The following is a 27,994-nucleotide window of genomic DNA, read 5'->3' on the forward strand; positions in this document are numbered from 1 at the left end:
CTGGCCAAAAATATCAGAAAACGCAAGCATTGTCATCGATATGTATGATAAGTGATTTCTTTTGAAAGGAGTAAACCAAACGTGATCTTACTTGCATCCGTTATCAGGAAGTTTTCCGTTTTCTCGCAAGCATGTGCGGAATAAACATGTATTTTTTAATCGTAGTGTGAAAGATGTTAATTTGGAAGTCGGGACGTCATTACATGGTAACTAAGTACGTTTATTGCATTTTATTTAAGTGACTGTCATACAATTGTAAATGTACGCTTAAGGCTCGGTAGTTTCTACAAGACGTATCAAAAATACAATACAGTACCATACAAACTGGCTGAAAGGGATGGACCATTTTTACCTCCGGATTTTATTCACGTTTTTTTGTTCAACATGTTTAAACGTTTTCACACACTCACAAACTCACTTGCTCACTCCCTTGTTCACTAACTCACCCACTCACTAAATTTAATACTGTATATGATCACTTTCACACCAACCAACTGTTAACTCACCGGCTAAGTCTCTCACCCTACAATTATTTTACTTTCCCCCCCCGAAACAATAAGTAAAATGATGTTTACCTCACTAACTGGCTTGCTCACGCACTAATTAAACAACTCACTCATTAACTCACTATATATCATTCATTACGGCACTCTTTTATTGACTCACAAGTTCATTCACTCTCATGTACTCACAGTCTCATTAATTCACTTATTTGCTCTCTCACACTCACCAGCTAACTCACCAACTGTCTCACTCTTGGATTAACTCAGTCAGTCACATCATCTTCTGCTATGACATAGTAAAAGTCCAGCGTTCAGCATGAATTGAGCGATAAATGACTGTTTATTTCCCAGCCCCATGGAGATCGACTATAAAAGGGAGTCCTTGCTGTTGACCTCATTGAACGGAAAGAAACGGAAGAAGAATGCCGATCATCATCATCATCATCATACCCACAATGTGGCTAAGAGGGTCAAAAGTGAGCATGGTGGCGCTGATGAGACGGAGGAAGTTGAGCCCCGGATCTCTGTGCTTCCTGACCGCCTGCGACATCCCATCACGGCCGAGGAGTTGACAGAGCTGCTGCACTACGCTGCTCTTGGGGGAACCAGAGTCAAACAGCCAAGGTCACCATTCACTCACTCATTCATTCATTAAAATAACACGTCCAGTGGAACCTCGATTGAACAGAAAAATAGGACTAGAGAGTCATCTGTTACAGCCAATTGTCCATTTGTGGCCATATTACCACCATATTGCCACCCATTTTACTGTACAGTACAAAATTATTCCGTAACTACCGATATCCATTAAATCGAGGTTCCACTGTACATAGAAATCAGTGAGTGTGTTAGTGAGTGAGTAAGTTAGCTTGTGAGTGCGTAACTAAGTTTGTAAATTGAAATTAAGTGAGTGAGGGAGGGTGCGAGCAAGTGAGTTAAGTTGGTGAGTTTGCGAGTTAGTGAATCAATGAATGAGATAGTGTGTTGATGTGAGTTGAGCGTTAGTGAATAAGTTGGTGAGTTGGTTGGTGAGCAAGTTATTAAATGAGGTGGCGAGTGAGCGTGTTGGTTAGGGAATTAACTCACTAGTTGAGCAATGAGTGAGTGTTAATGAGTGAGCGACTGAGTTAGTGAGTTAGAAACAAATCGTGTGGGAGTGAATTCATAAGCTACAGTGGCGTGAAAAAGTATTTGCCCTCCTTCTCAACTACTTTTTTCCTCCCTTTTCTTTTTCGGATAGTTTCCCCAGTTTAATGTTTAAGATCTGTCTGACAAAATGAAGTTGGCCAAAAGATCTCAAAAAAGCTGCAACAAACCAGTTATTAGGTTTAGGAGGCCATTACTTTTGCACACAGGGCCAGGTAGCTTTGAATAGTTTTTCTTTGTTAATGAATAAAATCACCATTTAAAAACGGAATTTTATATTTACTTGTGTTATGTTTGTCTGATCTGATATTTACCTTTGTTTGGTGATTTTAAACATGAAACTAAGGGAAGCCATGCAAAAAAAATGAGAAAACGGGGCACATACTTTTTCATGACACTGTAGTTGTCAGTGAGTGAGTTAGAGAATTCAATAGCGAGTGAATTGATGAGTATTTTTGTAATGATTCAACAGTGTTGTTTTTTATATGTATTGTAGTTGGTGTGTTCTCCTTGGACAAAGGCGTGTCAAAGGTGTCAATGTAGTAGTGGTGGAGGAAGTCAGCCAAAGTGACTTTTACAAACACTACATCACTCTCAGGAACCTGAGGACCAAATACAGCAATGTAAGTCGCATCAAGTGTCCATGTGGCGCAAATGGCCGTACTGTAGTTGATTTAAAAATTGTTTGTTTGTTTGTGTCAGAGGTTGACCTTCACGCTGTCCACCAGCAGCAGCAGCCTGCTGTCTACCATATTCAGCAGTGAAGTGGACACATTGGAACAGTTGGCTGTGTTACAGGAAGACAAGGACAGCAGCAAGCTGCACAAAGGTCAGCAGTACACTCACAACATTCGATACGAGAGTTCAGCCTTTACAAACATGTACTGTATATAGAATTTCACACCGCTCACTCACTCACTCTGTGTGTGTGTGTGTGACAGTGCTGAGGACTCACCCAGTGGTCCTCAAGTACGGTACGAGCAGGCGTGGCCTAACAGCCTACGTGCTCACCCAGGAGGAGATGATCAAGCGGCATTACCCCGTGAAAGGTGATTGGTTGGCGCCTCCCTAGATGTTCTTCGTCGTCTTCATGTTCACCCTCTCACTTCCTGTCGTCTGAATCAGGGCTGCCGGGCTTCGAGGATTTCGCGTGCACCGACTGCGGTGACGTCACAGACGCCAGCCCTCTCTTTGGACTCGACTGCGAAATGGTGAGATGACTTCCTGATTTAACTCTGCGCCCCTCCTACCTTAAACCAAACGCAGCTATTGATGGCGATCACGTGACAGTGTCTCACAGTGAAGGGCTACGAGTTGACCCGAGTCTCCCTGGTGGAGGGCGAAGGGAAGTGCGTGATGGACCAGCTGGTCAAACCCGACAACAAAATACTTGACTACCTCACCCAGTAAGCATAAAAAAGTTCAGTTACTAGTTAATCCACTATTAGTTGGTTGTTTAATTAGCTTGCTACTAGTTAGTATCTAGTTAGTTAGATATTGAGTTTGGTTACCGATTGAGATAGTTGATTAGCTTATCAGTTATTTAGAAAGGTAGAGCTGTAGAAGGTCTATAAAGGTGGGTCTTGCGTTTAATGATTTAAAAAAGAAAAAACAAACAAACGCCACGGACAGTATTTGTGCGTCATGATCAGGTTCTCTGGCATCACGGCAGCCATGTTGCATCCAGTCAGGACCAGTTTGCGCGATGTCCAAGTGCAGCTGAGGACGCTGTTGCCGCGTGATGCCGTCCTAGTGGGTCACGCCGTCAACAACGACCTGGTGGCTCTCAAAGTAAGCGCACTCTGACTCGATGCATAATACGGGGAAAGACGCTCCAAAACGGTGATTCTGATTTGATGTTATTATTGCAGCTGATCCACCGTCATGTGATTGACACGTCGCTGCTGTACAGGAGTGAGTTTGGCCAGAGGTTCAAGCTGAAACTTCTGGCTGAGGTGGTGCTCGGCAGGAGCATACAGACACAGGAGGAGAAAGGACACCATCCCGTGGAGGACGCCTTGGCTGCCTTGGATCTGGCCAAATACTTCATACGCAAGTCACCTCTGAAGGTAACACCCATCCAAGACACACTGGTTAGGGCATCAGCTGTGTGGTTAGTCACTCACTTCGTTAGGTAGGTAGTTAGTTTATTTTGTTATTTAGTTAGTTAGTTGGTAGGTTACAATACCTACAAATATTGGCCCCCTTCTCAAATTCTCATATTTTTGCATGGTTTCCCTACTTTAATGTTAAAATAATCCAATAAATGTAAATATCAGACAAATATAACCCAGGTGAACTTAAAATGCTGTTTTTAAATGATTTATTAAGGAAATGGCCCTGTGTGAAAAAGTAATGGCCTTCTAAATCTAATAGCTGGAACCATCCTCAGCACAATTGAAATCAAGCATTTTCTATAACTGGCAATGAGTCTTTCACATCTCTGTGGAGATATGTTGGCCACTCTTCCTTGCAGAATTGTTTGAATTCAGCAAAAATGGCGAGTTTTCGAGCATAAAAGGCCTTTTTAAGTCCAGACTTTGATTTGGCCACTCCAAAACCTTAATTTTGTTTTTTAAGCCATTCAGAAGTTGACCTACTGGTGTGTTTTGGATCGTTATCGTGCTGCAGACCCCAAGTGCACTTCAGCTTGAGGCCACAAACTAATGGCTGAACATTCTCCTTCGAGATTTTCTGTTAAAGAGCAGAATTCACGGTTCCATCAATCACAGCAAGTTGTCCAGGTCCCGAAGGATCAAAGCAGCCCAAGACCATCACACTATCACCAACCACCATGTTTGACTGTTGGTATGGTGTTCTTTTTCTGAAATGCTGTGCTACATTTACGTCAGCTGTAATGAGACACACACCTTCCAAAAAGCTCATTTTTTTCATCTCATCAGTCCATATAATATTCTCCCAAAAGTCTTGGGAATCATTCCGATGTTTTTAATTGCATGCAGTAAATGGAGCCATGTGTGTTAGCAGTCCCATTGTAATGCACATTGGCGGCACCAACAGAACTGGAGTGTAACAACATGAATGTTTTCTTGTTTTCTCCATCAGGTGGTTGAGGATCACCTCGAGGAACTTTGGGGTTTGACACAAGAAGGAGAAGAAGAAGAAGAGTCGACACGTCACTCAACAGAGCTTGCGCCCAGTAGCAGGTACTACTAATACACGCAGCTATTATTGACATTGCGGTGCTATAGTGATCTTCTCTTTCCCCCTACGTGTCTGGTGTGCAGGTTTGCTGATGTGTTGCAACGTGTGGGAAGGTCCGTCTGCTACGTGGGAAAACGCTGTGACATCACCTTACACCCAGCCCATCAGCAGTGGCACAACTCGGACAGACAGGTGATTCTCTGGGCTATCGATTGGATTGGTAGATGGATTATTTTTGGAGTTAGTTAGTTAGTTGGTTGGTCTGTAAGTAAGTTGTTTGTCTGTGAGTTAAGTAGTTATTCACATGGTCGGTATGTTTGGTCTGCTATTTTGTTGCTTGATCTGTTATTTAATTAGCTGGTCAGTAAGTTGTTTGTTTGTTACTTGTTTGGTCTTTCTGTTGGTTGTGTTGTCAGACTGTAATTTGTTAGGTTAGTTGGTTGGTTAATTGGGTAGTTAGTCGGTTGACCTATTAGTGAGATAGTTAGCTGGTTAGTCTTAAAGTTTGTTTGTCTGTTGGTTGGTTATCTAGTTGGTACGTTGGTCTGAAAGTAAATTGTTTGTTGGTTAGTTTGTTGGTCTGTTAGGTCGTTATTTAGTTGCTCAGTATGTTTGTTGGCTCGTTGGTATGTTAGTACATTAGTTGGTCTGTCAGTTGTTTGGTAAGTTAGTTGGTTGGCCAATTAGGTAGTTAGTTGGTTGACCAGTTAGCTAGTTGTTTATTAGTTGGTTCAGTCTGTAAGATAGGAGGTTGGTATGTTATTTAGCTGTTTGTTAGTCAGATGGTCTGTTAGTTAGTTAGTTTGCCAGTTGGTCATTCATTTGTTGATCTGTTAGGAAGTCGTTTGTTTGTTGATTACTTGTTTTGTCTGTTAGTTGTTTGTTAATTGGTGTGGCTGTTTATTGGTTAGTTATTATGTGGTTTTGTTTTGCTATTCCTAATAATAGGGATTAATTTCTTTTTACAAATATTGTACCTGCACTCTTATTCAGAACGTCAGCATAATTTAACCGCTTTTTCCTTGACCCATGTCGCTAATACTGCGCGAAGTGCCATGGCATGGACATCAATTTTGTCGTTTTTGTGTCATTCTAAAAACAAACCAAAAAAAACAGCTGTCAAAACGACACCTTTGGGACCAAAAATGTCAAGCTACACTGCACTAAAAGTGATTTCCTCAATTGAAACACGTCTGGCCTCACCTCTTAATGTCACCTTTCTTGCTAATGGACTCTTGTGCAGGTTGTGGCCTCTTTCCGGAGACAGAGCAATTGTCCCTTCTTCTCCGTGCTCAGGTTGTCTTCCTTCTCGAACATACCTCCTAGGCAAGACTACAAGGTGAAGACTCATTGTGTAAGTGCATGTGTGTGTGCGTGTGTGTGTGTGTTTTCATGCTGATAGTGTGTGTGTGATGGTGTTTTAGGTGCGCTGGTGTCTTCAGGACATGTGTGTTGTGTTTGCCGGACCACTTCCTGCCGGCTTCTCCGAAAGAGAAGTAAGGCGACTGTTCCGCTGCTGTGGATCGGTCAGGACCGTCAAAATGCTGACTACCACACACAGGGTGCGTTTGTTTCATTTGCAGGAGCTAAAAAAAAACTATACACACCCCACCCACTTCGCTGGGTTCTGTCTGATACAGTGTCTTTGCTCTACTGAGAGTGTCGTTTTTCCGCAGATTCATGCTGTGGTGGAGTTCGAATTATTGGAAGGAGCTGCACTGGCACTACAAATGCTGAACGGTGCCACCGTGCAGGGACACACCATTAAGGTAAGCTTGTCAACTCACCAGATGTTATTGTTAATACAGACTTAAGTAATAAGCTGCTTGTAGTGTTGCTTTTGGAGTCCATTGATATAAATGACCAAATTCTGACAGTAAACTGCCAATGTAATGTTCTCACTTTTTGTTTTTACAATTACAATAAATGTGTGTGTATGTATATGTGTATGTACATATATATACATATATATATATATATATATATATATATATATATACACATATATATACATATACACACACACACACGTGTGTGTATCAGTGATTTCCAACCTTTATGGAGCCAAGGCTATATATATATATATATATATATATATATATATATATATATATATATATATATATTTATATATATATATGAAAGTAGATATATTAGAAATTGTATTACAATTTAACTAATGAATATATATTTTTGATAATTTTTACAATTATAATTGTAATTATAAAAATATATAAAATTACAATCACATAAAAATCCAATGTAAATTTTTTAAATGACAATTACAATTTAAATTTTAAAACTACGACTTTTTTTGGGTGGCTTCCAAACAAAATGGATGTCAACCATGTTTACTATTAGAGGTTCCACTTTAATTTCCTGAGTGTCTGAATTCTGCTTAGCAACAAGGTAACCGCGTGCACTGTACTTTTCAGGTTCAGAGACCAGTCACCGAGTCCACGCTGGACTTTGACTTGAATCTGGACGCGCTGATGAGCGACGCAGTCAACGCGCGCCGCCTCTACACGCTCAAGCTAAACTGCCAAACAAACGGGCACATAGCTGATGGCAAATTCGCAGTGAACAGTTGCACGTCTGAGTCGCTTCCCATCAAGAAGTGCGAGCTGAGTGAGGAGGCACTGACGCAGACGTTCACCCGCTTCGGCATCGTGGAAAGAATCCTCTTGATGGGCAAACCTGGAAGACAAGCCAGACATGCCTACATACGTGCGTGACAAAATATGTCAGCAATTTTTTCCCCCTTGGAAGTAACATTCTAGCATAGTTAATTGTCATGCAGCGTTTACCTTTATCACCGATATCCCTTCAGGGTCCTATAATGGTAAAACATTTATTTTTTTAATTTAGGTCTCAATGGATAAATGTGGATAGAAATAATTTATTCCAGGGTTAATCTGCCACACATTGCACAGGTATTTCAACATACAAATGTAAACTAAAACACAAAATGCAGATATAGAATAAATAAATATATTATTTTATATTTATTGGTGTTTTTTTTAAAAATATTTGTGAAAATTATTTTAGAAATTTTTATTTACATAAATACTGTACATATTTATGTATTTTTTGTTTATATTATAAAAGTTGATTTTTAATTTAAAAATAATTTTTTTAACAAGTGTATTTTCTATTTTTAATTGAGAAATATTTCAAACAACATTCAAGAGTACATTTTTTTTAAATGTAATACTTAAATTAATGTGTATATTTGGATATTTGTGAATTAATCTTTTCATACAATTTTAAATATAAGGTAACAAGTGCATTTTCAAATTTTTAAATTAAGACATTTAAAACATGCAAGTGTAAGAGAAATTCATTTTAAATGTTTCCTTTTTTCATAATTGACTCAAATGAACAGTGTAAATATATTTACATTTGTACTTTTTAATTAGTTTTTTTGTGTGTGTGAAGTTCACCCTCGAAGACGTAATGCAAAGTTGAGTTGCGTCGCACAAAAAAGTAAAAGCAAAGTGTTGTTGGTGCTCTCCTCCGCAGAGTTTGAGTGTTCAGAGGCGAAACAGGCTGCTATCAAGTCCTCCGAGGGACTTTGGCAGGAAAACTACGTCACATGTCCGGCGCTGACTCCAGTCCCGGTGGATGAAGACGGGCCGCACGAGTTAAGAGGCCAAATACACCCTGGACCTCAGGTCAACAAACACACGTCCACTTGCGCTTACAAATACAAATAAAAAGGATTCTGATTCTGAAAAAATAGCAGACTAGAAAGGTTACTAGTGAGTTTTCAACCCGGCATGAAACCATATTTTAAAACCTTAACCCCGACATGAGACAATACGCTGAAACCCCAACTCTGGCTTGAATCCCTACTTTGAAACTGCAATCAGGGCTGGAAACCCTAATCTGAAACCTGACCCTTTGGTTGAAACCCTAATTCTGGCTGGAAACCCTAATTCTTACTTGAAACCGGAGACCTTGTTTGAAACCCAAACCCTGGCTTGAAACTGCAACCCTTGCTGGAAACCCTACATTCAAAATATAGTTTTGGTTTCAAACCCTAACTTGAAACACTTTTATAGAACGCTAAACCTGGTTTGAAACTTATACAGGGCTGAAAACCGTACTTTGAAACAATTGTTTGAAACCCTAACACAGGCTTGAAACTAATTCCAAACCCCAACTCCTCCTCAAAAACCTACTTTGAAACCCCATTCAAATCCTAACCCAGTCTTGAACTTGTTTGAAACCCTAACCCCGTTTTAAAACCCAAACTTGCGTTTTCTTCCTTGTAGGACATGGCAATGTGTCACATGATGAAAAAGCTTGACGCGCGCCTGGGTAAAATCTTCACGTCTCTCCCAGAATGCACCTTGTCTGCCGTGCTGCTGCTCGCCCACAACAGGTGACAACTGTCAATTTATTAATTTTTGTGTGTGGGGGGATGGGGGTCATATTCATATAATCTGATCAGTAATGGTAAAGACCACTTATTTGGGAAAATAAAATAAAACATTGAATTCAATTATTTTTATGCTGCCTTGGTTTCGTATACATAAATGTCTTCCGTGCTTAAACAGCCACGCTTAAAGTCCTCTTTTCAAAAAGTTATTGGTTTAAAATTTTAAGCATTCATAGTAAAGGCAAATCCTTATTGGCAGAGCCAATGATGGTGGCCCACTGAAATATACTTCTTGCATAACGGTAAGGACAAACCGCTTCATAAAAATTATGAGTTGCCCTTCAAACTCTGAATACAAGTGCATAAATGACTGCTCATTAGACGCATTACACTTCTCTTTATACAATCGTAAAGACATGCCATAGTTCCGACACTTACACAAACTCATACATCTCTCAGAAATAACTTTTATTTTGCTGTCTGCTGCCTCATCTTGGCACTTCGGATCCCTCACGTGTGTTGCAACATAATGAGGCTCCCTGCAGTGGCATTAACGGGAAAGACAGCTTGAGTGACAAAGACATGCCATTTGTAAGAGAACAACAACAAAAAAAAGTTCTTAAAATGACAAGATGCATTTGCATTAGTTTTCATGGAAAAGAAAGAGGAAAAATTCCAAAAATGTAATTCTATATTTATCGTTACTGATCCAATTATATGAAAATGACCCTTTTAGCATTGCTTTTTCCCTTTTCATCTCCTCAGCGCTCGTGAGCCAGCATCACCTGGTTTGTGCCTTTTGGAGCTCAAACGTGGGAAGTCCAATAACGCTACCACGTGACGTCACTTCCTCCATCCTGGACGTCCACTTCCTGCAGCCAACAGACTTTTCAAAATAAAGTGAATTCATCTCTTCAAGGATCAAAATGTCACCATCATGAAAAACCTTTTAATGTACTGTAGACTAGGTCTGTGAGAATCATACAAGTGGAAAAATGACCACTGTAATAAAAGTCAAGTAAAAGTACTCAATGCTTGATGGTGCTTGACATGTAATATAGGGAGGGAACAGGAAAAAGATTAACTTTGGCAAGCTTATCACCCTCCTTTTCATGCTAGTTATTAACTACATGCTATTTGCATTATCTGCTTTGTTTGTGTATGCAAGTTTTTATCTGTTATACTGCAATCGCTAAATTCCACCTCAGAAAATGGTCAACTCCAAGCCCTATTTTGAAACCCAAAGCCAGACATGAATCCCCGAACTTTAACACCTTACTTTAAAAACCCCAACTCTGGCTTTAATTCCTTTTCTGAAAGCTTACTTTGAATCCCTAAGCCTTGTTTAAAACCCTAAACCTGGCTTTAAACCCTAGTTTGAAACAAACACCCTGGATTCTCTTCAAAACCATAACCCTCTCTTGAAAATCTAATTTGAAACCTTAACCCCGTCTTGAAATCATAAATTGAAACACTAACCCTGGCTTGAATCCCATATTTAAAACCCAAACTCAGGCTTCAAACCCTACTTTAAATCCCTAATTTTAAACACCTCACTCCTGTTTCAAAGCCTAACCCTGGCTTGAAAACTCTAACCTTTGTTTGAAACCCAAACGCTGGCTTTAGTCTGAAATTTAAAACCCTAACCTTAGCTTCAAACCGTTAACCGTAACTTGAAACTCTAACCCTGGCTTCAAACCCTACCTTAAATCCCTGATTTTAAACCCAAACCTTTGCTTAAAAAACTAACGGTAATTTGAAAATTCAACCCTGGCTTCAAACCATAATGGCTGTTTGAAAAGTTATTCCCATTCGTGCTTCAAATTGACCCAGAAGAACGTAACGAATGTGTGTAGAAAAGAAACGCACTGAAGAAAATGGAGTCAGTGATAGTAAGAAAATTCTTTAATTTTTTTTTCATCTCCCTGCCCTTTTTTTTCCCCCCCAAGGAAATAGTGAAGGATTTTGAACCTCATACAAAAAAAAAAAAAAAACAATGTAAATATTTATATAGGTTTTGACACATTTGCCATACTGCTACAAAACAAACATCTGTACAAAAACAACACAAACACCTAGAAAGCACCTCCTGAAGGTTCCAAAGCGGTGGCGTAATAAATTATCACATTATGGTTGTTGATATTGTTTCTGTATATGCTTGATAAAACAAGACCATCTCATAACATTAGTTTAAAATAAAATGGACAGCTTTTTAAATAGACATTACGCTGAACCCTGATGTTGTAAACTACATGTCCACCTTACGGCAACTTAGCTAACACACACACACAAGTAAAAATGGAGGCGACCACACTGGCTCCATTCAAGTATTGTCACGTGTATAAAAGAACAGTTTCAAATTCAACATGAAGTGTATTTAAGAGTGGAAAAGCAGAACCGTCAATATGGCTTCTGGCGTTAGTGTGCTGGTCCGCACCTGCTAGCTGGCGCTCACCCGGTGATGCGAAGTCGCCCGAGGAAAAGTCCCGAGTTCTTCTTGGTTTGTTGCTACCACACCTCAGGAACCTCAAACAGCGACGACACTCCAGCACCTACATGAGGAGAAACGCAACAAAAAAAACTTCTTTAGTGCTACATAAATACAATTGAATTGAGTTATGAAATGATTCATAACAATTCATTTGGTTCAGGGAATGAACAAAAGACAGCTTTATTTCAGACACGGGTACAAGTGTCGTAAATAAAGTAGATTGATGTAGTTTTATGGATTGTGTTACCGGCAAGCTTTGCTCACTACTTACTATATAACAATCAGGGGAAAAGAATGTAATCATTAAAAGTAGCAACTTTAATGTTCAATAAATAAAAAACATACAATTATGAACCACTGTATATTGAATTGTGAAAAATACACAAAAAAACTAAAGCAAAAATAGGTCTTTATTTTAAATAATGTTACAGATTTACTCTATTGACATTTTTGTGATGTATGTTAAACAACTAACAAAAATGTTACATATAACAGAATTTCGTAATCTAAACAAAACTAAATATCAAGTTATTGCTATTCTCATGAGTTTTAGAATGTTATATATATATTTTTTTAAATCACTATTTTTGTGTAGTTTATCACTAATATTGCAACATGTTGCTGTATGAAAACAAAAAGTACATTAAATATACATTTACTAAAAAAAAATAAAAATAAATAAATTCTGATCCAAATGATCAACCAACTTTGTTCCTTGTTAGAATCACGTACTCTACCGACTCTTCAATCAATTAACCTGGGGAAAAAAATGATAGTAGCGTGCATGTAAGTTGCAGGTCTTATTTTTGTCTTGGGCGTCAGTGAATGAGACAAGAGTTGGCTGGCTGCTACCTGGCTAAAGCCATTAGCCAGTCTCCACGCTGAGTGACTCGGTATGAGTTCTGGCTATCAGCAGCTCGTGTGTGACTGTGCCTATTACGCATTTGATTGAATAAAGCAATTGAAATGACCTTGTGTTGGCGATCGTTGACACGCTGCTTGTGGTACACATTGCACTTTATTTTCCTTGTTAAGTGTGTAACGATCACAAACTTTTGACATCGTCTTTTACAGACTTTCCTCCTGGCTCGCCGCCATTGCGCCAACGTATTTTGACACCGAGTGGCGCACGCGACTGCAGGGTCCGTGCGAAAGAATCATCCCTGCGAAGCCTCAAGATGGAGATTTTGCTTTGACCTTTTACTGTAATCGAATTATTCGATGAATCGTTGCAGCCCTAAGTCCTCTACAAAATTAAAACATAGTTTGAGTTTTTCCAAAATAGTTCAATGTTATTTTTTCAGAATTTAGGAACAATTTTCCCCATCAGAAGTTTGAATAAAATAAGAGCTTCCGGTAAGGCTTGTGCTTAACATCAACACACCGTCAGATTTCTTCTTCTTGTTCTTTTGAGTTTTTCGTGCGGGCGGCACGGCTGCAGCGGCAGAGGCCTGCTGCCAGCTGAACGTACCCTCGGCGTCCTTTGCCGAATCAGCACCTCCGGGACCGTCCTCCTCGGAGATGGGACTCGACCTGGACGACTCGCAAGCGTCCCTGCAGGATCCAGTATGAGCAATTGTCAAAATGCGGCGAGTGATAAAGGTGAGTGATAACGATAAGGAGGATAAGTGATAACGAGTGATAAAGGTGAAATGATGGACTTACGTGGTCTTTAGCCATCCCTCTGACGTCTTGCTCTCCACAACTTCTACAGCAAATCAGAATAATATCAAGTCAGCCAATCTCGTGAGACTCCAGCAAATCTCATGAGACCATTAAGTATTGTGAGACTTCACAAGAGAAATCATTTAATTACAGTAAGTTTGCACCCATTATTTATGTAATGTTGGATTGACCTGACTGATTTTGAAACTTTTGTCAGTTGCCAATGCTTAAATGCCCCCTTAAGGTTGTTGATGTTTTACCTTTTGTCTAAAACGCTAGAGCAGTGGTGTCAAACATATGGCCCGCGGGCAAGATCCGGCCCATCAGGGGGTCTAATCAGGCCCCTGGGTATGGAGAACACACATTCACTGCTATTTTTGAATAGAAGTAACTTTTGTTGCTAATTTTGTCCACTGGAGGCTGCACTGACAACACTTAAATGACATTGATGCACTTGTGAAGGCCAAACAATGCCAAGTTTCAGGAGCACACTAATGGTGTGCCATGTTCACAGTGTGAAAATAAATACCTCCTGTAGAAATGTTTTAAAACATTGAATATTGCAAAATTTCAGTCAAAAGCTTCACTTCAAAAGAGATTGGCTTGTTGGAACCTTTTTTTTTTTTTTTTTACCCACCCCATGCACTTGAAGGGTCCACGCTCACTGATTCATAATACTGTTGAAATAATTTTTGGTTACAAATTTCAAACTGTTCATATGATGTGGCCCGCGAATTAAAATGAGTTTGACACCCATGCGCTAGAGAATACTTTTGAAGACAGCATACGTTAACAGAAGTATATATAGTAAATGAACAAGTCATTTAAACACACATTGCTTCATCTTGTGATCGGATCGGTGATCGATTATTGTTTTTTCAAACTCGCTAATCGGCCCCCAAGCTAATCTTGTGAGACGCTGCTTAGCATGCTAACAGGGAAAAAAGAAGCACACACCGTCGGTTTTCATCTTCTTGCTTCCTGTGCCGTCAGAGTACGAGTAGTGACTCCAGCCGTCGGCGCCCCCCGCGCTTCCCTCCTCCGCCTGGATGGGACTTCCACTGCGCTTCCTCAAAGCCCTGAGACAATGACAATGGACGTGACGCTTTAATGCCTACTCCTACTACCATGAAACAATAAGTGAACCAAATGAGATAGCCACAGCAGGGAAATTATTAAACATATTTGTAGTTTCATTGTGACAACAGTATATAATGTAATTTACCAGGTAGATTATGTTGGTTTAATACTTACTACTACTAAAACAATGACGGGAACCAAGTGAAGTAGTCCAAACTGTTTGTTAGCATATTAACTGTTAAATTGTTAGCATATTAAACTAATTATTGAAATAACATTTTGTGAACTATGTAACGCAATTGACTCGTAAAGAGAGATTGTTTCTTTCATGCGTGCTACTACTTTTCACAAAGCCTTTTGTTAGCATACAGTAAATTATGAAATAAAGTAAAAATATGATATTTGACTGGTTCCAGTAAAAGGGACACCAGTGGACAACAGTGTAGTCTCACTTACATTGTGGATGGTTCATGCTGCTTTAATGCTTACCACTACTCATTACTAAGGCCTGACCGATTAATCGGCCGGCCAATTTAATCAGCCGAAACTAGCACTTTTCAAATAAAAAAAATATATATATTATGTTTGGCAAAAATCCATTTTTTTTTTTTTTTTTTAATATAAAAATAAGACAGAGATTCAAACATACCTTTAAAACAAATGAAAAAAAAATTATATTCTGGCCAATTTTCTCTGTTATCAAGTTAAATACTAAAGAAACTAAGTATTGTAAAACAGTCAAATGTTCTGCCTGTAATTCATATCTTAATCACTGTGAGCATTAAGGGACCAAAAATGAAAAGTTATTTCATTCATCAGCTTGTTTTTTTTAAATTACATCGGCCTAAAAAGAAAAATCCATATACCAATGTGGGCCCTAATAATTACTAAGCTTTTTGTTAGCATAGAGAAAACTGTGAAATTAAGTAAAATACTGTACATTATTTTATTGGCTATAGTAAAAAGGACAGTAGTGGTACCAGGTGGCTAGATTAAGATAGTTATTACTATTACTTAACAAACCATTTATTAGCGTAGAAGGAATGAAATGAAGTAAAATATGCGATTTAACTGGAACCAGTAAAAGGGACACCAATGCAAGTCTAATTTACCAACAGGAGGGATTATTATCATTGCATTAGTCCTTACTACTCTGACTAAAGCCTTTAGTTAATATATGGGAAATTATAAAACTAAGTTAAAGGGACACTAGTGTTAAGTACAAGGTGAATGGATTTTGCAGCTTTAATGTGTACTACGAAAATGTATGAAGCCTTTTGTTAGCAGAAAGAGAACGTTTTATATCAAAATCATGATAAACATGCATGTGGGTAAGACAGAGAGCAGAAGTGTGGTACCTGGGGTATCCGAACCCGGCAGAGGCTGCGTAGTGAGGCTTCACCCAACAGTCTTCCGTCCAGGACTTGGAAGCGGGAGCCAGTTTCTCCTTCTCCTGCTGCTTTCCCTGGATGTATTCTGCGTACGTCTGGATCCTATAGCTCTCGGCATAGCGGCTGGTGTTCATGGCTATCTGCACCTGGTCCGTTTGACTGAGGGACACGAAGGCGGACTTATCATCCATCCACGAGACCTGGATGTTTCCTGAGTGGACACAGATAAGAATGACAATCAGTGACACGTAGAGAGTTGTTAGTACAATTGATCACGTGATAGTCGGCATTTACCGAAGGCACTAAAGAGCTGGTAGAGGTCACTGGTCTTCCATTCTTTGGGGAAGGTGACGTAGAGGACGTTGTCTCTCTTCGGTTGCACTGGAACAACAAAGAGAAAACAAATAAACGGAAGAAACCAACATTTCATACATTCAAAAAATCAGCAATCTTATAAAGGTTAGCAGAACATGGTTTTACTCCAATTATTTTTTACATTAAAAGATGGTTCACTTGAATTGTTTTTCTTTTCAAAAATACAATCGTTTTTAAATTAACCATTATTACTTTTAATCTATTTTTTGAGACGTGTATATCTTAAGATTAATTTGTGCAATGATATATCGGCCATACATGTACAGCTTCTGGGAATGTCAATATGGCATCATTTACCAGGGAAAGACATTTACTGGACCAAATTCTGGTACCACTGAATCAGTGGTGGGGTACCTAAAGTTTTGTTTAATAACTCAAACTCTACATTGTTTTCATTGAAATTCATGTTTCATTATATTTTGGTACAATGAATACCGTTACATTTTACAGTTAGTATTTTACAATTTTTTTTTTAAATTACAATCCAAATATTTATATCTTCTTTTTTTCCATAGTTTTCACAGCGATTATTATTATTTTTTGTAACTCAACTGCAAAGTTTACCATTTGAAGGAAGGCATTTATTAGAAGGGATGCCTTTATTCTTACAAACAAATGCATTTTTATAAAAAGAATGAATCAAGTTTTAAAAACAGTACCAACATGTTAATGATAATTAAGTCTACCATGGAGGTGTTTATTGGCAGCAATAAAGCTGATGACACATCCGGGAATTTATTCAAATGTGTCATCTATTACAACACAAAGAAATATTGTATATTGTACTGTGTGGCTCATAGCATATAGCTTGAATGTCTTGAGTCTGATTGGCAGTGTTATACACAGTCTTAAAACGGCGCCGCTATAAACAGTCCAATCTGTTGCAATACTCACAGTCTGGTCCTGTGATATTGAGATAGGGGATGTCTATTATCCTCATCAGGAAAAGTCTATAATCAAACAATCGGTGCATATTACAAAATGGGAGAGAAGCACAGTGACAGATCCAAAATAGAGAAACACAACTAACTAGCATAACTAGCATTACTCACTTGTTGTAGAAAGGCTCGATGAGTTTGGAGCGAGCCGACACGTACGCTTTGGGCGGCGTCAGGAAGGAGCCTGTAAATCCCCCCCCCAAAACCAATAGGAGTGATGAAAAAGTGGTTTTGATTGGTTAAGAGGAACTGTGTGTCAGACTACCCAGGAAGTTGCCCATGGAGATGAAGCAGCGTCCGGTGATGTAGGCGTCGTAGCCGGCCTCGTGCAGCTGCTCCTTGGCCGTGTTGTAGCTGGGAAAGCCTTCGGCCGCCTCTGATGGAGAAACTCATCCGTAATACATTTGGCTGAGGACGTTGTGTGAGAGTGTGCGTGTGTCTGCGCATGTGCGTGTGTACACCCACCAATTTGAGGAGTCTTGAAGGGGCTTTCGTTCAGCTGCTTCTCCAGCTCGGCCAGAGACGTATTGTTAATCAGATCCTATAATGTACATTCAAATGAGCTTTTAGAGACTACTATTCAGTAAACCCTTGTTTATCTGAGGGGTTACATTCCATAAAACCCCCACAATAAATGAAATGCGCAAAGTAGCGACCAATTATTGGTCAGGTGTGCTCTGCTTGAATGATGAGAACAGACAATTTCCTGCTTAAAGCATTGGCACCGTTCCTCACACTGATGGTCCGGGCAATGTAGTCAGCGAAAAGCATTATGGGAACCCAGAAATCATTGCAGTGATGTTTTTAACTACAGTACTGAAGTTATAGAAAATCAAGCTAAACGTTGCTCTTTATCTACATTTGTTCCTGTCGATAGTGTTATGGGTGTGTGCATTAGCTATTCATCGGGCCAAGGCTGGTATTCGTGAATTTATTTCATAAAAATGACTGCGGCTCTTGTTTAAAACAGTGGTTTTGGGACATGTTCTTTGTATCTTCAAGCAATATGGCGACTTACCAAATGTATGAGTTGAGATTACTCAGTAAAGTTAATTCTTCTGCTAAGAATAGGAGCCCAATTTGACTTTAAGAGTTATTGCTCCACATTAACATCATGTATACAATAAAGGGAACCGTGTCAGAGATGTGCAGGTGGGTAACTGCACTACACTGAACAATAATTTTTAAAAAAAATAATTCACGATGCACTGAAACCGCAAGAAGTAACTTGCGATACAGTGAGGGATTACTGGATTTGGTAACTTATATCTTTTTTTTTTTTCATTTAATATGGTTTATTTTTTCATAACACATTTTTATATAATATCTTAAAACACAAGAATGGAACGGGAGATTGACAGGCGGCTCAGTGCAGCCTCTGCAGTGATGCGGACTTTGTATCATTCCATTGTGGTAAAGAAGGAGCTAAGCCGAAAGGCGAAGCTCTCAATTTACCGGACGATCTATGTTCCTACCCTCACCTATGGTCACGAGCTGTGGGTCGTGACCGAAAGAACGAGATCCCGGATACAAGCAGCCGAAATGGGCTTCCTCTGCGTGGTGTCTGGGCTCTCTCTTAGAGATAGGGTGAGAAGCTTGGTCATCCGGGAGGAACTCAGAGTAGAGCCGCTGCACCTCTCGATGGCTGGGGCTTATGATTCGGATGCCTCCCGGACGCCTCCTTGGTGAGGTGTTCCGGGCACGTCCCACCGGGATGAGACCCCGGGGACGACCCAGGACACGCTGGAGAGACTACGTCTTTCGGCTGGCCTGGGAACGCCTCGGGAACCCCCCAGAAGAGCTGGATGAAGCGGCTGGGGAGAGGGAAGTGTAGGCGTCCCTGCTAAAGCTACTGCCGCCGCGACCCGACCTCAGATAAGCGGTAGAAAATGGATGGATCTTAAAACAATGAAATATAGCCTTGTTTTCCCCATGTTTAACAAATTTTTGCAGCTATTACAGAGTTAGGAAGGCAACAGTTCACCTTAAAGGGCTGAGTGGACGCCATCAACTTTGTATCCAAAAGCCTGCGAGAAGACACAAATCATGCAAACTGCAGAGACAGAAAGCATTTTTGTGGTCATGAGGAGGATAATAAACGCACCTCGGGAAAACACACATGGTGACCTCTTTAAAATCTTGAAGCTCCTACAAAGAGGGAGACCGTGAAGAGAGAGGGTGGTGTTAAATAATTCAGAAATGACGACAACCCCAGAAAAAGCGGAGCACACCTCAGGCAGAGGACAGTAGAACTGGTGGATTGTGTGCATCACGTCCAGCAGCATGTTGTGCCCCACCACTAGTTTACCCTGCGAACACATTTAACGTTAATTGTGACTAGTGTTTTAAACATGAAGTCATAGTTCCAGAAATAAAATATTGACTCACAGATTTGGAGATTGCGTGGATGACCCGGGAGAAGCCCACGGCATCATTTAGCTGCCCCTGTTGGAATTAAAATAAATGAATAAATACAAATTTAGAGCAACAGTCATGTCAATCATTCCTCAAGACACATTTGTACCCACCTGCTCCTTCTCTAGTTTCTGCTGCTCCCTCTTCTTCCTCTCCTCCTCATCCACCTTACTGACCTGGATAAAGCGCTCCTTCTGTAATACAAAAAACCTAATAACTTAATGAAAGGGTGAAACAAACTTATCCATAAGTGGCAACAACCAGGAAATTCAATGAAGACAGACTAGTTTGATAGCTACACAGACTGCAGTAGAAATTGAAATTAAGCATGAAAAATAGCAAGATCAAGTATTAATTGAAATAATTGCAAAGAGAAACTTTCATGTAAAAGGCGCCTATATGCAAATCGTTTATTTTATGCCAATGTTTGCTGCCTGAACGGGGTGCTCTACAAAATCGAAAGCAAACATGAAAATAGCAAGTCAAAGTCAAGTCAAACAAAACAAAAGATATTGTACTCCAGTGGACCCTCAGTTTTCATATGCCCTCATTTTCATCCGATTCACTTTGACGGGCTTCTTTTGCTGAAATGTTCATGTACTTTTCGTACATGCGCTCGATTTTCATACAGCTAGAAACGGTCTGTACCAAACATATACACCCGCCCAGGTAACTCAACCACTAGTTTCCTGGAATCTAGCTCAAAGGATCCCATCTAATCTTTGAGTGTTTTCCTGAGTGACCCCTCCCTGCGCATTCATCTGAAGCATTTTGAAAGTTTTTTTTTTTTTTTTTAATAAATGCGGCTGTTCAATAAGTCACAGTGAGGCGATTCAAGAAAGAACTTGTAGCAAAGTATTAAAATGGATTATTACTCCTTCCAAACAATAATCTCTCTTCCTGCATCTCCTGTCTTTGCCATCAAGTGTCTTCCAAGGTAAAAGTGATGTTTGTTCATTTATACATTTCTATTTATTTCACATTGTTTTCTGTAAGTTAAACTGTAACCATTCTCTATACAAATTTTTTTAAAAATATTTTTGAGTGTAAGGTACGGATTCATTGGATTTACATTATTTCCTTTGGGAAATAATAATAATATTGCTTCAGTTTTTGTACAATTCAGTTTTAGACTTTCTGGACCAGACTAATCAGAAAAACTGAATTCCCACTGTACTACCAATTGAAAATCAAACTGTTGTTTTTTTTTTATTTCCATCATTTAAGCCAAACTATTTTCTTGCCTAATGAGGCTGCGGTAGATACCATAAGAAACCATAAAAACAGCAAGACAATTTGGTTAAACATGTTTCACAAATCTTGAAATATTAATAAATTGGCCCAATTTGGTATGATTTTGCTGAAAAAAATATCCCAAAAAAGATTTTAATATAAAAATGAAACTGATACAAAAATATAATTTTTCCAAGGTTGTGAAATTGCACTGTGGAAAAAAACATTATTCCTTTGACATTTTGTACAATTTAAAGTCCTATTTAAATGGTGACTTGCTGACATTTGATTTCTACCTTGTCTATTTCCATGGTTTCCACATGCAGCCCCTTTGGAAACCTGTCAGTAGAAAACAAAAAAGTAATTAATAACTTTGAACAAATTCATCAACATGACAGGACACACTCACTTCCAGTTTATTGTCTGGTATATCAACTTCCTCTGGAACCTATGACAAAAAAAAAATAAAAGCATATTTACAAAAATCAGAATTACAATATAGAAATGTATGATGGTAGACTACCACCATGTATCCCACCAGGCAAGTCCAACTGTCAGCGTAGGTCTTGTATACACAAGGATAAACAGGCTGTTTTTGTACCGATTTTGCCACAGGGATGACAAACGCCTTACGTTTTATGAGAATTTCCTGTAAGATTATCCTTTGGTTTGAGGTGTGTTAAGAGTAAATTTGTCCCGAAAGAAGGGTCTGAAACGGGTCATGCCAACAATCTTAACTATTAAACGTTCAATATTTACAACCAAAAATCTTCATGTGTGAAGACGTGACTTGTCATGACTCGTGAATTTTGACGTGAAACATAATGAAGCCAATCAAGAAGCGACCTGACTGAGGAACAAGGGAGCGGCCATAAATAAAAACAAACATGTCCTACCCGATTTTGCATTTTATCTAAGTGGGTTCACCAGACAGCAAGAAGTATTTTCTGATGAAAGTCTTCATTGATGACATCACCATTTTACAACACTCCTGCCTCCGGTCCCTTCGGCAACACGAGAAACAACAGCGCAACATATCCGGTAGAGTTTCTTTGTCTTCGTTTTTGTTACATCCCGTTTGGTCATGCGAAATTTCTGGCTTGGAGGACTGGCTTCTAGATCAGTGATAGGACAGAATCTTAATGTGTGTGGTGCTGTGTTGAGATTATAGGCGCAAAGCAACACAAAGTAATGACCAAATTGTTAAATGCCTGATTTTTTCTTTAGTTTAGTTATGATGTGTGGGGTCTGTAACAGATCAACAATATTTTAAGATTTGAAAAATTATTGTGTGTACCAGGCCTTACCCGGTGCACGGCTCCAGGTCGAGGGTCTTCTCCGTGCTCGAGAACAGGGCCTCCACCTTCTCCCTGCGTTGGGAAATGTTAAAAGCACTTCATTACACCAAAGGAGTCGTCCTCTTCAGCAGTCATTTTGTCAAAAACGTACACCACTTTTTTGATGAAGTCCTTGTGCTCGTCGGGCACGTGGGCAGGGCCCTTGGAGCAGGACGGCGAGACGAAGGTCGGCGTACCGACACCGTTGGCCTGCTGGCTTCGCCTCTCTTCAGTCTGCTCCCTCAGCTGGGCCTCCTCCTCATGGTTCAGGTAGGGGATTCCTGTTGATGTTTGACACCTGATGTTAGGACTGGGCGATATGGACTTGAAATGAAATCTCAGATTTTTTCTATCGTTTACAAAAATCCAATTTCAGATTTTAATCTATTTTTTGAGGGGAGAATAGATTGATTTTATTTTGTATGACAGTAAATTTGCTGTCCCCTCAAAATAACTCAACACAGCTAATAATGTCTAAACCGGTGGCAACAGAAGTGAGTAAACCCCCAAGTGAAAATTCTAACAGAAAATGAGTCATCTAACTGCATGATCACAGAGTAACACCGCAGCCAAGTCAACTCTCTCACTTTTCTTTTTTCTGTTGAGTTGTATAGGTGAGGCAAGGCGACCCAGGTAAAATATTTGCAGCTTGAAAGCACATAGCTCAGCTCAAAAGTGAAATAAATGACTTTGCAGCATATAAATGAGACTGATTGACCATAGACTGCCCTCCAAGAGGCTACAGGCTTTTCTTATGGAAAACACTGAGCCTCATTCACTAACAGTGCGTACAGACAAATTTGTGCTTAAACTATTGCCAGTGGTCACTCAATGAGCTAGATGTGGCGCAAGTACACACTTGATTGCGTATCCTGAACAGCGATCGAACCGCGAGCATTTACTTGTTTATCCAAGGCTTCAAAGTTTTCGGATAGACCAAGTACACACATTACAAATCTGGAACAGTTCCTGAAATTTACAGTTGACAAACAACCGTCAAAAACTTTAAAAGGAGAGTAAATTATTATTTTCAATCCCTATGATAATCTGAATTATAGCTATATTAAGATAAGATTTTTTGGTGATTCTGCAAATGACATAACTCAGACCGGCATACAGAAAATATATCAGCTGTCACCTCCAACGCTAATTTCATAAACTACAAACACCTCTTTGCTATGTATTTTAAAAACGTATGTAGTCTTTGATCATTCTCGGCTCTCAATTTTCTTTTTTTATGCATGTTTTGATTGCCACATTCCCTGATTTAATTTAGGAATAAAAATTAAAACATCATTATTATATGCTGTCAGTTTCTGTGTTTAGCAAGCTTTCCGATGATACGAACCTTTTCAAACTAGGATAAAGGTTAAGGCAGTTCTGGAAGTTTTGGGGTCGTCTCGCACAATACTTTAAACCTCACCTTGGCATAGATGTATCAAACGAACAGCCTTTTTAACGGGAAATGAGGGTGCGATTTATGCAGATTACATCTTGCGAGCACAAACTCCTCAATTTGATTGAATTATGATTCTCTTAACATACGCACGGTGGCGAGAAGAAAATTGGCCAGTACGCATGTGTCATGAATCCAATGGTGATTTTGCATATGCGGAACCTGTGCTCGGAGTTAAAAAAAAAAAAAAAAAAGTCTACGCATTTATTACCACCAACGTGAAAATTATTCCACCCGTGTTTGTCTGTTTGTTAGAGGGAATTGAAGTTATTGCTTTTTTGAAGAAAAAAATAAATAAATTAAAGCAATTGTGGTCGTCTGTCACCATTTTACAGTAAATACCTAATTGGAGGATGCCATGTTACTGTGTGAAAGCGCTCACAATTACAGCAACATCACTGGGAATGCCACAATGCTCTGATATGGCAATTTTTCTGGATCACCGCGTCAAAGTGGCTGCCATTTTTCCATTGGTGTCTAGAAAGAGGCTTATACCTGGCGTGGCTCAATCTCCATTTCACTCACCGTGACAGAACACCTTGTTGAAGTCAAAGCCTTGACTGGCCAGGAAGTCAATACTGGAACTCTAAAATCATGAAAAACAAAAGAAAAACAAATTGGCCATTTTAAGTTTAACCATTATGAAATGCTTAAGGAAAAAAAGCAAACTTACTTGGCAGACAAATTTGATGTCAGGCGACGTCCGGTTGAAAGGTTTGGGAAATATATAAAAGTTAAAAGTCTTTGTGACGTACCTGCAAGAGAGAGGAGAGTGACAGGTGAACTTCTTTGCACACTTGTATGAATTTGTTATTTTCTTACCTTAATTCAATAAAAATGTGAGCCATTTTTTTAAAGGGGAAGCTTTCTTATAAATAAATGTCTTGCAGATTACGAATTTCCTCAAAATATACTGGTAGTGCACCTGCGGCAAAGACTCATGGAAACTTCTTCCACTAACAACCCAGGCTATACACTAAACATCCATCCATTTAACACCGCTTATCCTGGTTAGGGTCACGCGCCTATCCCAGCTGACTTTGGGCGAAAGGCGGACTACACCCTGAACTGGTCGCCAGTCAGTCGCAGGGCACATATAGACACGGACAACCATACGCAATCACATTCACAACGTCACTGAGTGGGAACTGAACCCATGCTGCCTGCATCAAAGTCAGGCGAGTGTACCACTACACCATCAGTGACCATAGACTAAACATTTTTATCTAATTTAACATAGCCTACCACCGCTAGTTAAAACGAATTGTAATCCTTGCATCCGTGGTCAAGTATAGACATAGCCGCCAGTGCACTTTCAAGTTATTGACACACAAACAAGCACATATTCATAAACGACCTGACGCTTGCCACAACTGAGACCAAATCACTCAACACACAGTGGCTAACGGTTTAGCCATTTAACAGCCAGCCACGTCTACACCTCGCTGACTCGGACGTCCCTCAACAGGTCAGGCCCTGCCTTTTAAAGTCACACAATTTAGTCACAGGTAGGCACAGATACTACAGTAATGTAGAATGTGAAGATGATGAACCCCAAGTGGACAAAAGTAATTCCTGTATCTCACAAGCATATAGTTCGTATTATATGCATGAAGCTTTAAAACAAATATATATATATATATATATATATATATATATATATATATATATATATAAACACATTTGGTTCCTCTTTCACAGATTTTGCTGATCGCGTGGGTGGTCTGGAACGTAAACCCTGCAACAAACGAGGGATTACTGTATTTTATTGACACCAATTCCTACTTCAACAGGGCTTTGTTGGGATCACAGAGTATTTTAGAAAGAGCACAAAAACAACAAACAGGGGGCTCGTGCTGCCCGTTCGCCACCTCGCCCATGTCTAATTGAAACAGGATGTTGCGTAGCAAATACTCCCCACGTTCGCCACGCAGGAGACTCAAAATTGTCTCCGACAAAAGTCAAAAGCCCTTCCTGATAAAGGTTCAAGTGAGCATGAACATTCTGCAAGGGTGTTAATGGTGTAGTTTTTCCCCCCGCTTTGTAAAATGCTTCAATCCGCCCTGCAGGTGCTGCTGGTTATGTAGTCAGGCTCACGGGTTTTCCCAGCTGCGGGGAGTGGCGCCAGATTGAAGTATGCATATTTATTACCGCGACGTACATTTGAAGTGTTGACGGTCAATGTGTCCTGCAATTCACATTAGTTCTCGCAGCTAGCTAGCTGCCTTCTTTATCAATGCACGAGCTCCTAATCCCACTTTGGCTGTCATGCTGAGCGGTGGCACTAGCTAAAAGCAGGGCCATACTTAGCTAGCTAGTCAATTGGGGGCCCATGACAAACAGTCAAGTCAAGTAGTTTTACAAGACATGGAATCAATAAGTCCATATTCTACTGTGATTGAAGGTTTTTCTTTTTCGAAATAAATAAAAGATATCTTTTATATCAATTCATCATAGCATTTAGGCCTGGCCGACAGCAAAGTATTGTTTATTTGATGGCTATATCCAATGTTGTTTTGGTCATACAAGATAATTTATTTTGTGTGTTTAGTGAATAATACTGAAGATAAACTTCCTCCCGAAAAATCGCAGGCTAAATAACAATCGTAATATTTGTTTGGAAAAAAATAAAAACATTTTTTAAAAAAACTCGCAACTAAGAGCATTTTTTCATATTGTTCACCGCTACTCCCGACTGATGACTAGGTAGTTTTAATAGGGCCCACATCATTAAAGCTTATCGGCTTCCCAGTGACCAGGACTGGCTAAGTGTGGCAAAGGTTTTACCCTCATAAACACATGTGATGATGTGGCTAACTACACACAAGCGGGAGATTTTTATACCATTTACCCACATTGGCTAAGAGGTTTCATGACCCAGTGCCAAACCTGCAAACAAGTGCGCTTGTCAATGAATGGCTGTGGTTAGGTTCCACGGAGGGGAAAAAAAAAATAGGTGAATTTGTGAGCATCAGCGAGGGGTCGACAGTATTTCTATTCCTATTCATTAATATTAGGAAAGCACTTACTTTGAATCTTTCTCGTCATATTTGAAGGTACACAGCCCGAATTGGAAGAGTAGAAAATCCATGGAATGCTTGGGGACGGAGAAAGAAGCAATTAGATTAGCCTGCAGCTCGGGTATTGACCAAATCCAAAGAGATCAGAGCATTTTACTCCTAAACTAAAGTTTTTCAGCTCATTCAGAATGCTGCGGCTTGGGTTCTGACCAGAACAAAGAGGTCAGAGCATATTACTCCAATTATAAAGTCTTTACACTGGCTTCCAGTAAGCTTTCGAATAGATTTTAAAGTTCTGCTACTGGTCTATAAATCAGTAAACGGTTTAAGTCCTGACTACATGAATGAAAGACTAATGGAATATAAACCCAGTAGGCCTCTGAGATCGACAGACTCAGGTCAAATAGTGGAGCACACGAGTCCAAAGCAAACATGGTGAGGCAGCATTTAGCTATTATGCTGCACAGAAATGGAATAAATTGCCAACAGAAGTGACATCAGGCCCAAGTGTCCATGTTTTTAAGTCCAGGTTAAAAACTCTTCCCCCCCCCCCCCCCCTCCCATGCCTTTTAGAGCATTTCCACTTTTAAATGATATTTCTTGCACTGTATGGTGTTTTAATTTTATTTTTCCCCTCTTTGTTTTAAATGTTTATAAGATGTTTTTTTTTTCTTTGTTTTTAAATACTTTTAATCGTATAAAGCACATTGAGTTACCTTGTGTATGAAATGCGCTATATAAATAAATGTGCTTTGTTTTTCAATGCTTTTGAATGTTGGACTTGTAATCCTGTAAAGCACATTGAGTTACGTAAATAAAGCGGCTTTGCCGTGCCTGTGGAGGAATTTCGAGGAGTCTACTCTACCTTTTTAAGCTTGGTGTAGCGTTCCTCCGGCGTGTCCAGCCCGTTGGTGAGTGCACTGACGCTGGGTCCGTCGCTGATCCCTGGGCAACACGTAAACGTCTCACATCCACACTAGGAGGCTTTTATTCCAATTATAGTCATACCTGAAAACTCCCCATCGATGGCGAGAAAGTCCGCCTCCTCTATCGCGGCGTACACCAAGTTTAAACAGTCTTTAAAAGCTGAAAACGACAAAGATAAAAAGGGATTTATTTTTTATTTTTTTTCGCTGTTAGCTGAGCGGGGCAAAGGTGCTACATACGCTAACGCTAACAAGGACAGCTTTATTATACGCTAACGCTAACAAGGACGCTTTATTATTTTAAAGCTACACACGCTTAATAAATAGCCCGACTAAGTGAGAGGTGAATAAGACAAAATGCAGACTTACATTTGCGTGTCACCTCCATCCCGACGCGATGGCTGCTGACAGCTAACGGTTGCTAGCCGACCTCGTTTGGCTCTTTATGGTGCGTTCAGGTGGCGCTGGG

At 39.7% G+C, this 27,994-nt stretch overlaps 2 protein-coding genes across 4 annotated transcripts; one reads left to right on the top strand and one right to left on the bottom strand.

Moving 5' to 3' along the window:
• The first annotated feature begins 103 nt into the window (after positions 1 to 103).
• LOC133404126 (RNA exonuclease 5-like) lies at positions 104 to 11,164 on the top strand. Of its 3 annotated transcripts, none has more exons than XM_061679756.1 (18): positions 104 to 214; positions 855 to 1,127; positions 2,146 to 2,272; positions 2,352 to 2,478; positions 2,591 to 2,698; positions 2,775 to 2,860; positions 2,940 to 3,055; positions 3,302 to 3,440; positions 3,521 to 3,718; positions 4,716 to 4,816; positions 4,898 to 5,006; positions 6,058 to 6,168; positions 6,239 to 6,376; positions 6,491 to 6,583; positions 7,250 to 7,541; positions 8,337 to 8,488; positions 9,092 to 9,201; positions 9,964 to 11,164. In XM_061679756.1, exons 1-18 carry the CDS (start codon positions 174 to 176, stop codon positions 10,037 to 10,039), a joined length of 2,397 nt encoding a protein of 798 aa, XP_061535740.1. In that variant the 5' UTR covers positions 104 to 173; the 3' UTR covers positions 10,040 to 11,164. The 3 variants fall into 3 exon arrangements, with proteins under 3 accessions (XP_061535740.1, XP_061535741.1, XP_061535743.1); XM_061679757.1 differs by having other exon boundaries at positions 6,058 to 6,153; XM_061679759.1 differs by having other exon boundaries at positions 104 to 206.
• parn (poly(A)-specific ribonuclease (deadenylation nuclease)) lies at positions 10,945 to 27,982 on the bottom strand. The gene is made up of 25 exons (XM_061679760.1): positions 27,895 to 27,982; positions 27,608 to 27,685; positions 27,465 to 27,544; positions 26,609 to 26,676; positions 24,253 to 24,334; positions 24,105 to 24,165; positions 22,236 to 22,404; positions 22,094 to 22,156; positions 21,196 to 21,234; positions 21,083 to 21,125; positions 19,667 to 19,747; positions 19,527 to 19,583; positions 19,370 to 19,447; positions 19,243 to 19,286; positions 19,123 to 19,165; positions 17,604 to 17,679; positions 17,404 to 17,514; positions 17,253 to 17,322; positions 17,095 to 17,150; positions 16,120 to 16,206; positions 15,793 to 16,036; positions 14,312 to 14,433; positions 13,355 to 13,397; positions 13,074 to 13,243; positions 10,945 to 11,750 (listed from the first exon to the last, which is right to left on the bottom strand). Exons 1-25 carry the CDS (start codon positions 27,911 to 27,913, stop codon positions 11,707 to 11,709), a joined length of 2,028 nt encoding a protein of 675 aa, XP_061535744.1. The 5' UTR covers positions 27,914 to 27,982; the 3' UTR covers positions 10,945 to 11,706.
• Positions 27,983 to 27,994: the final 12 nt, after the last annotated feature.

Source organism: Phycodurus eques, chromosome 6 (genome assembly GCF_024500275.1).
Source record: "Phycodurus eques isolate BA_2022a chromosome 6, UOR_Pequ_1.1, whole genome shotgun sequence".
NCBI classification, from domain to species: domain Eukaryota; kingdom Metazoa; phylum Chordata; class Actinopteri; order Syngnathiformes; family Syngnathidae; genus Phycodurus; species Phycodurus eques.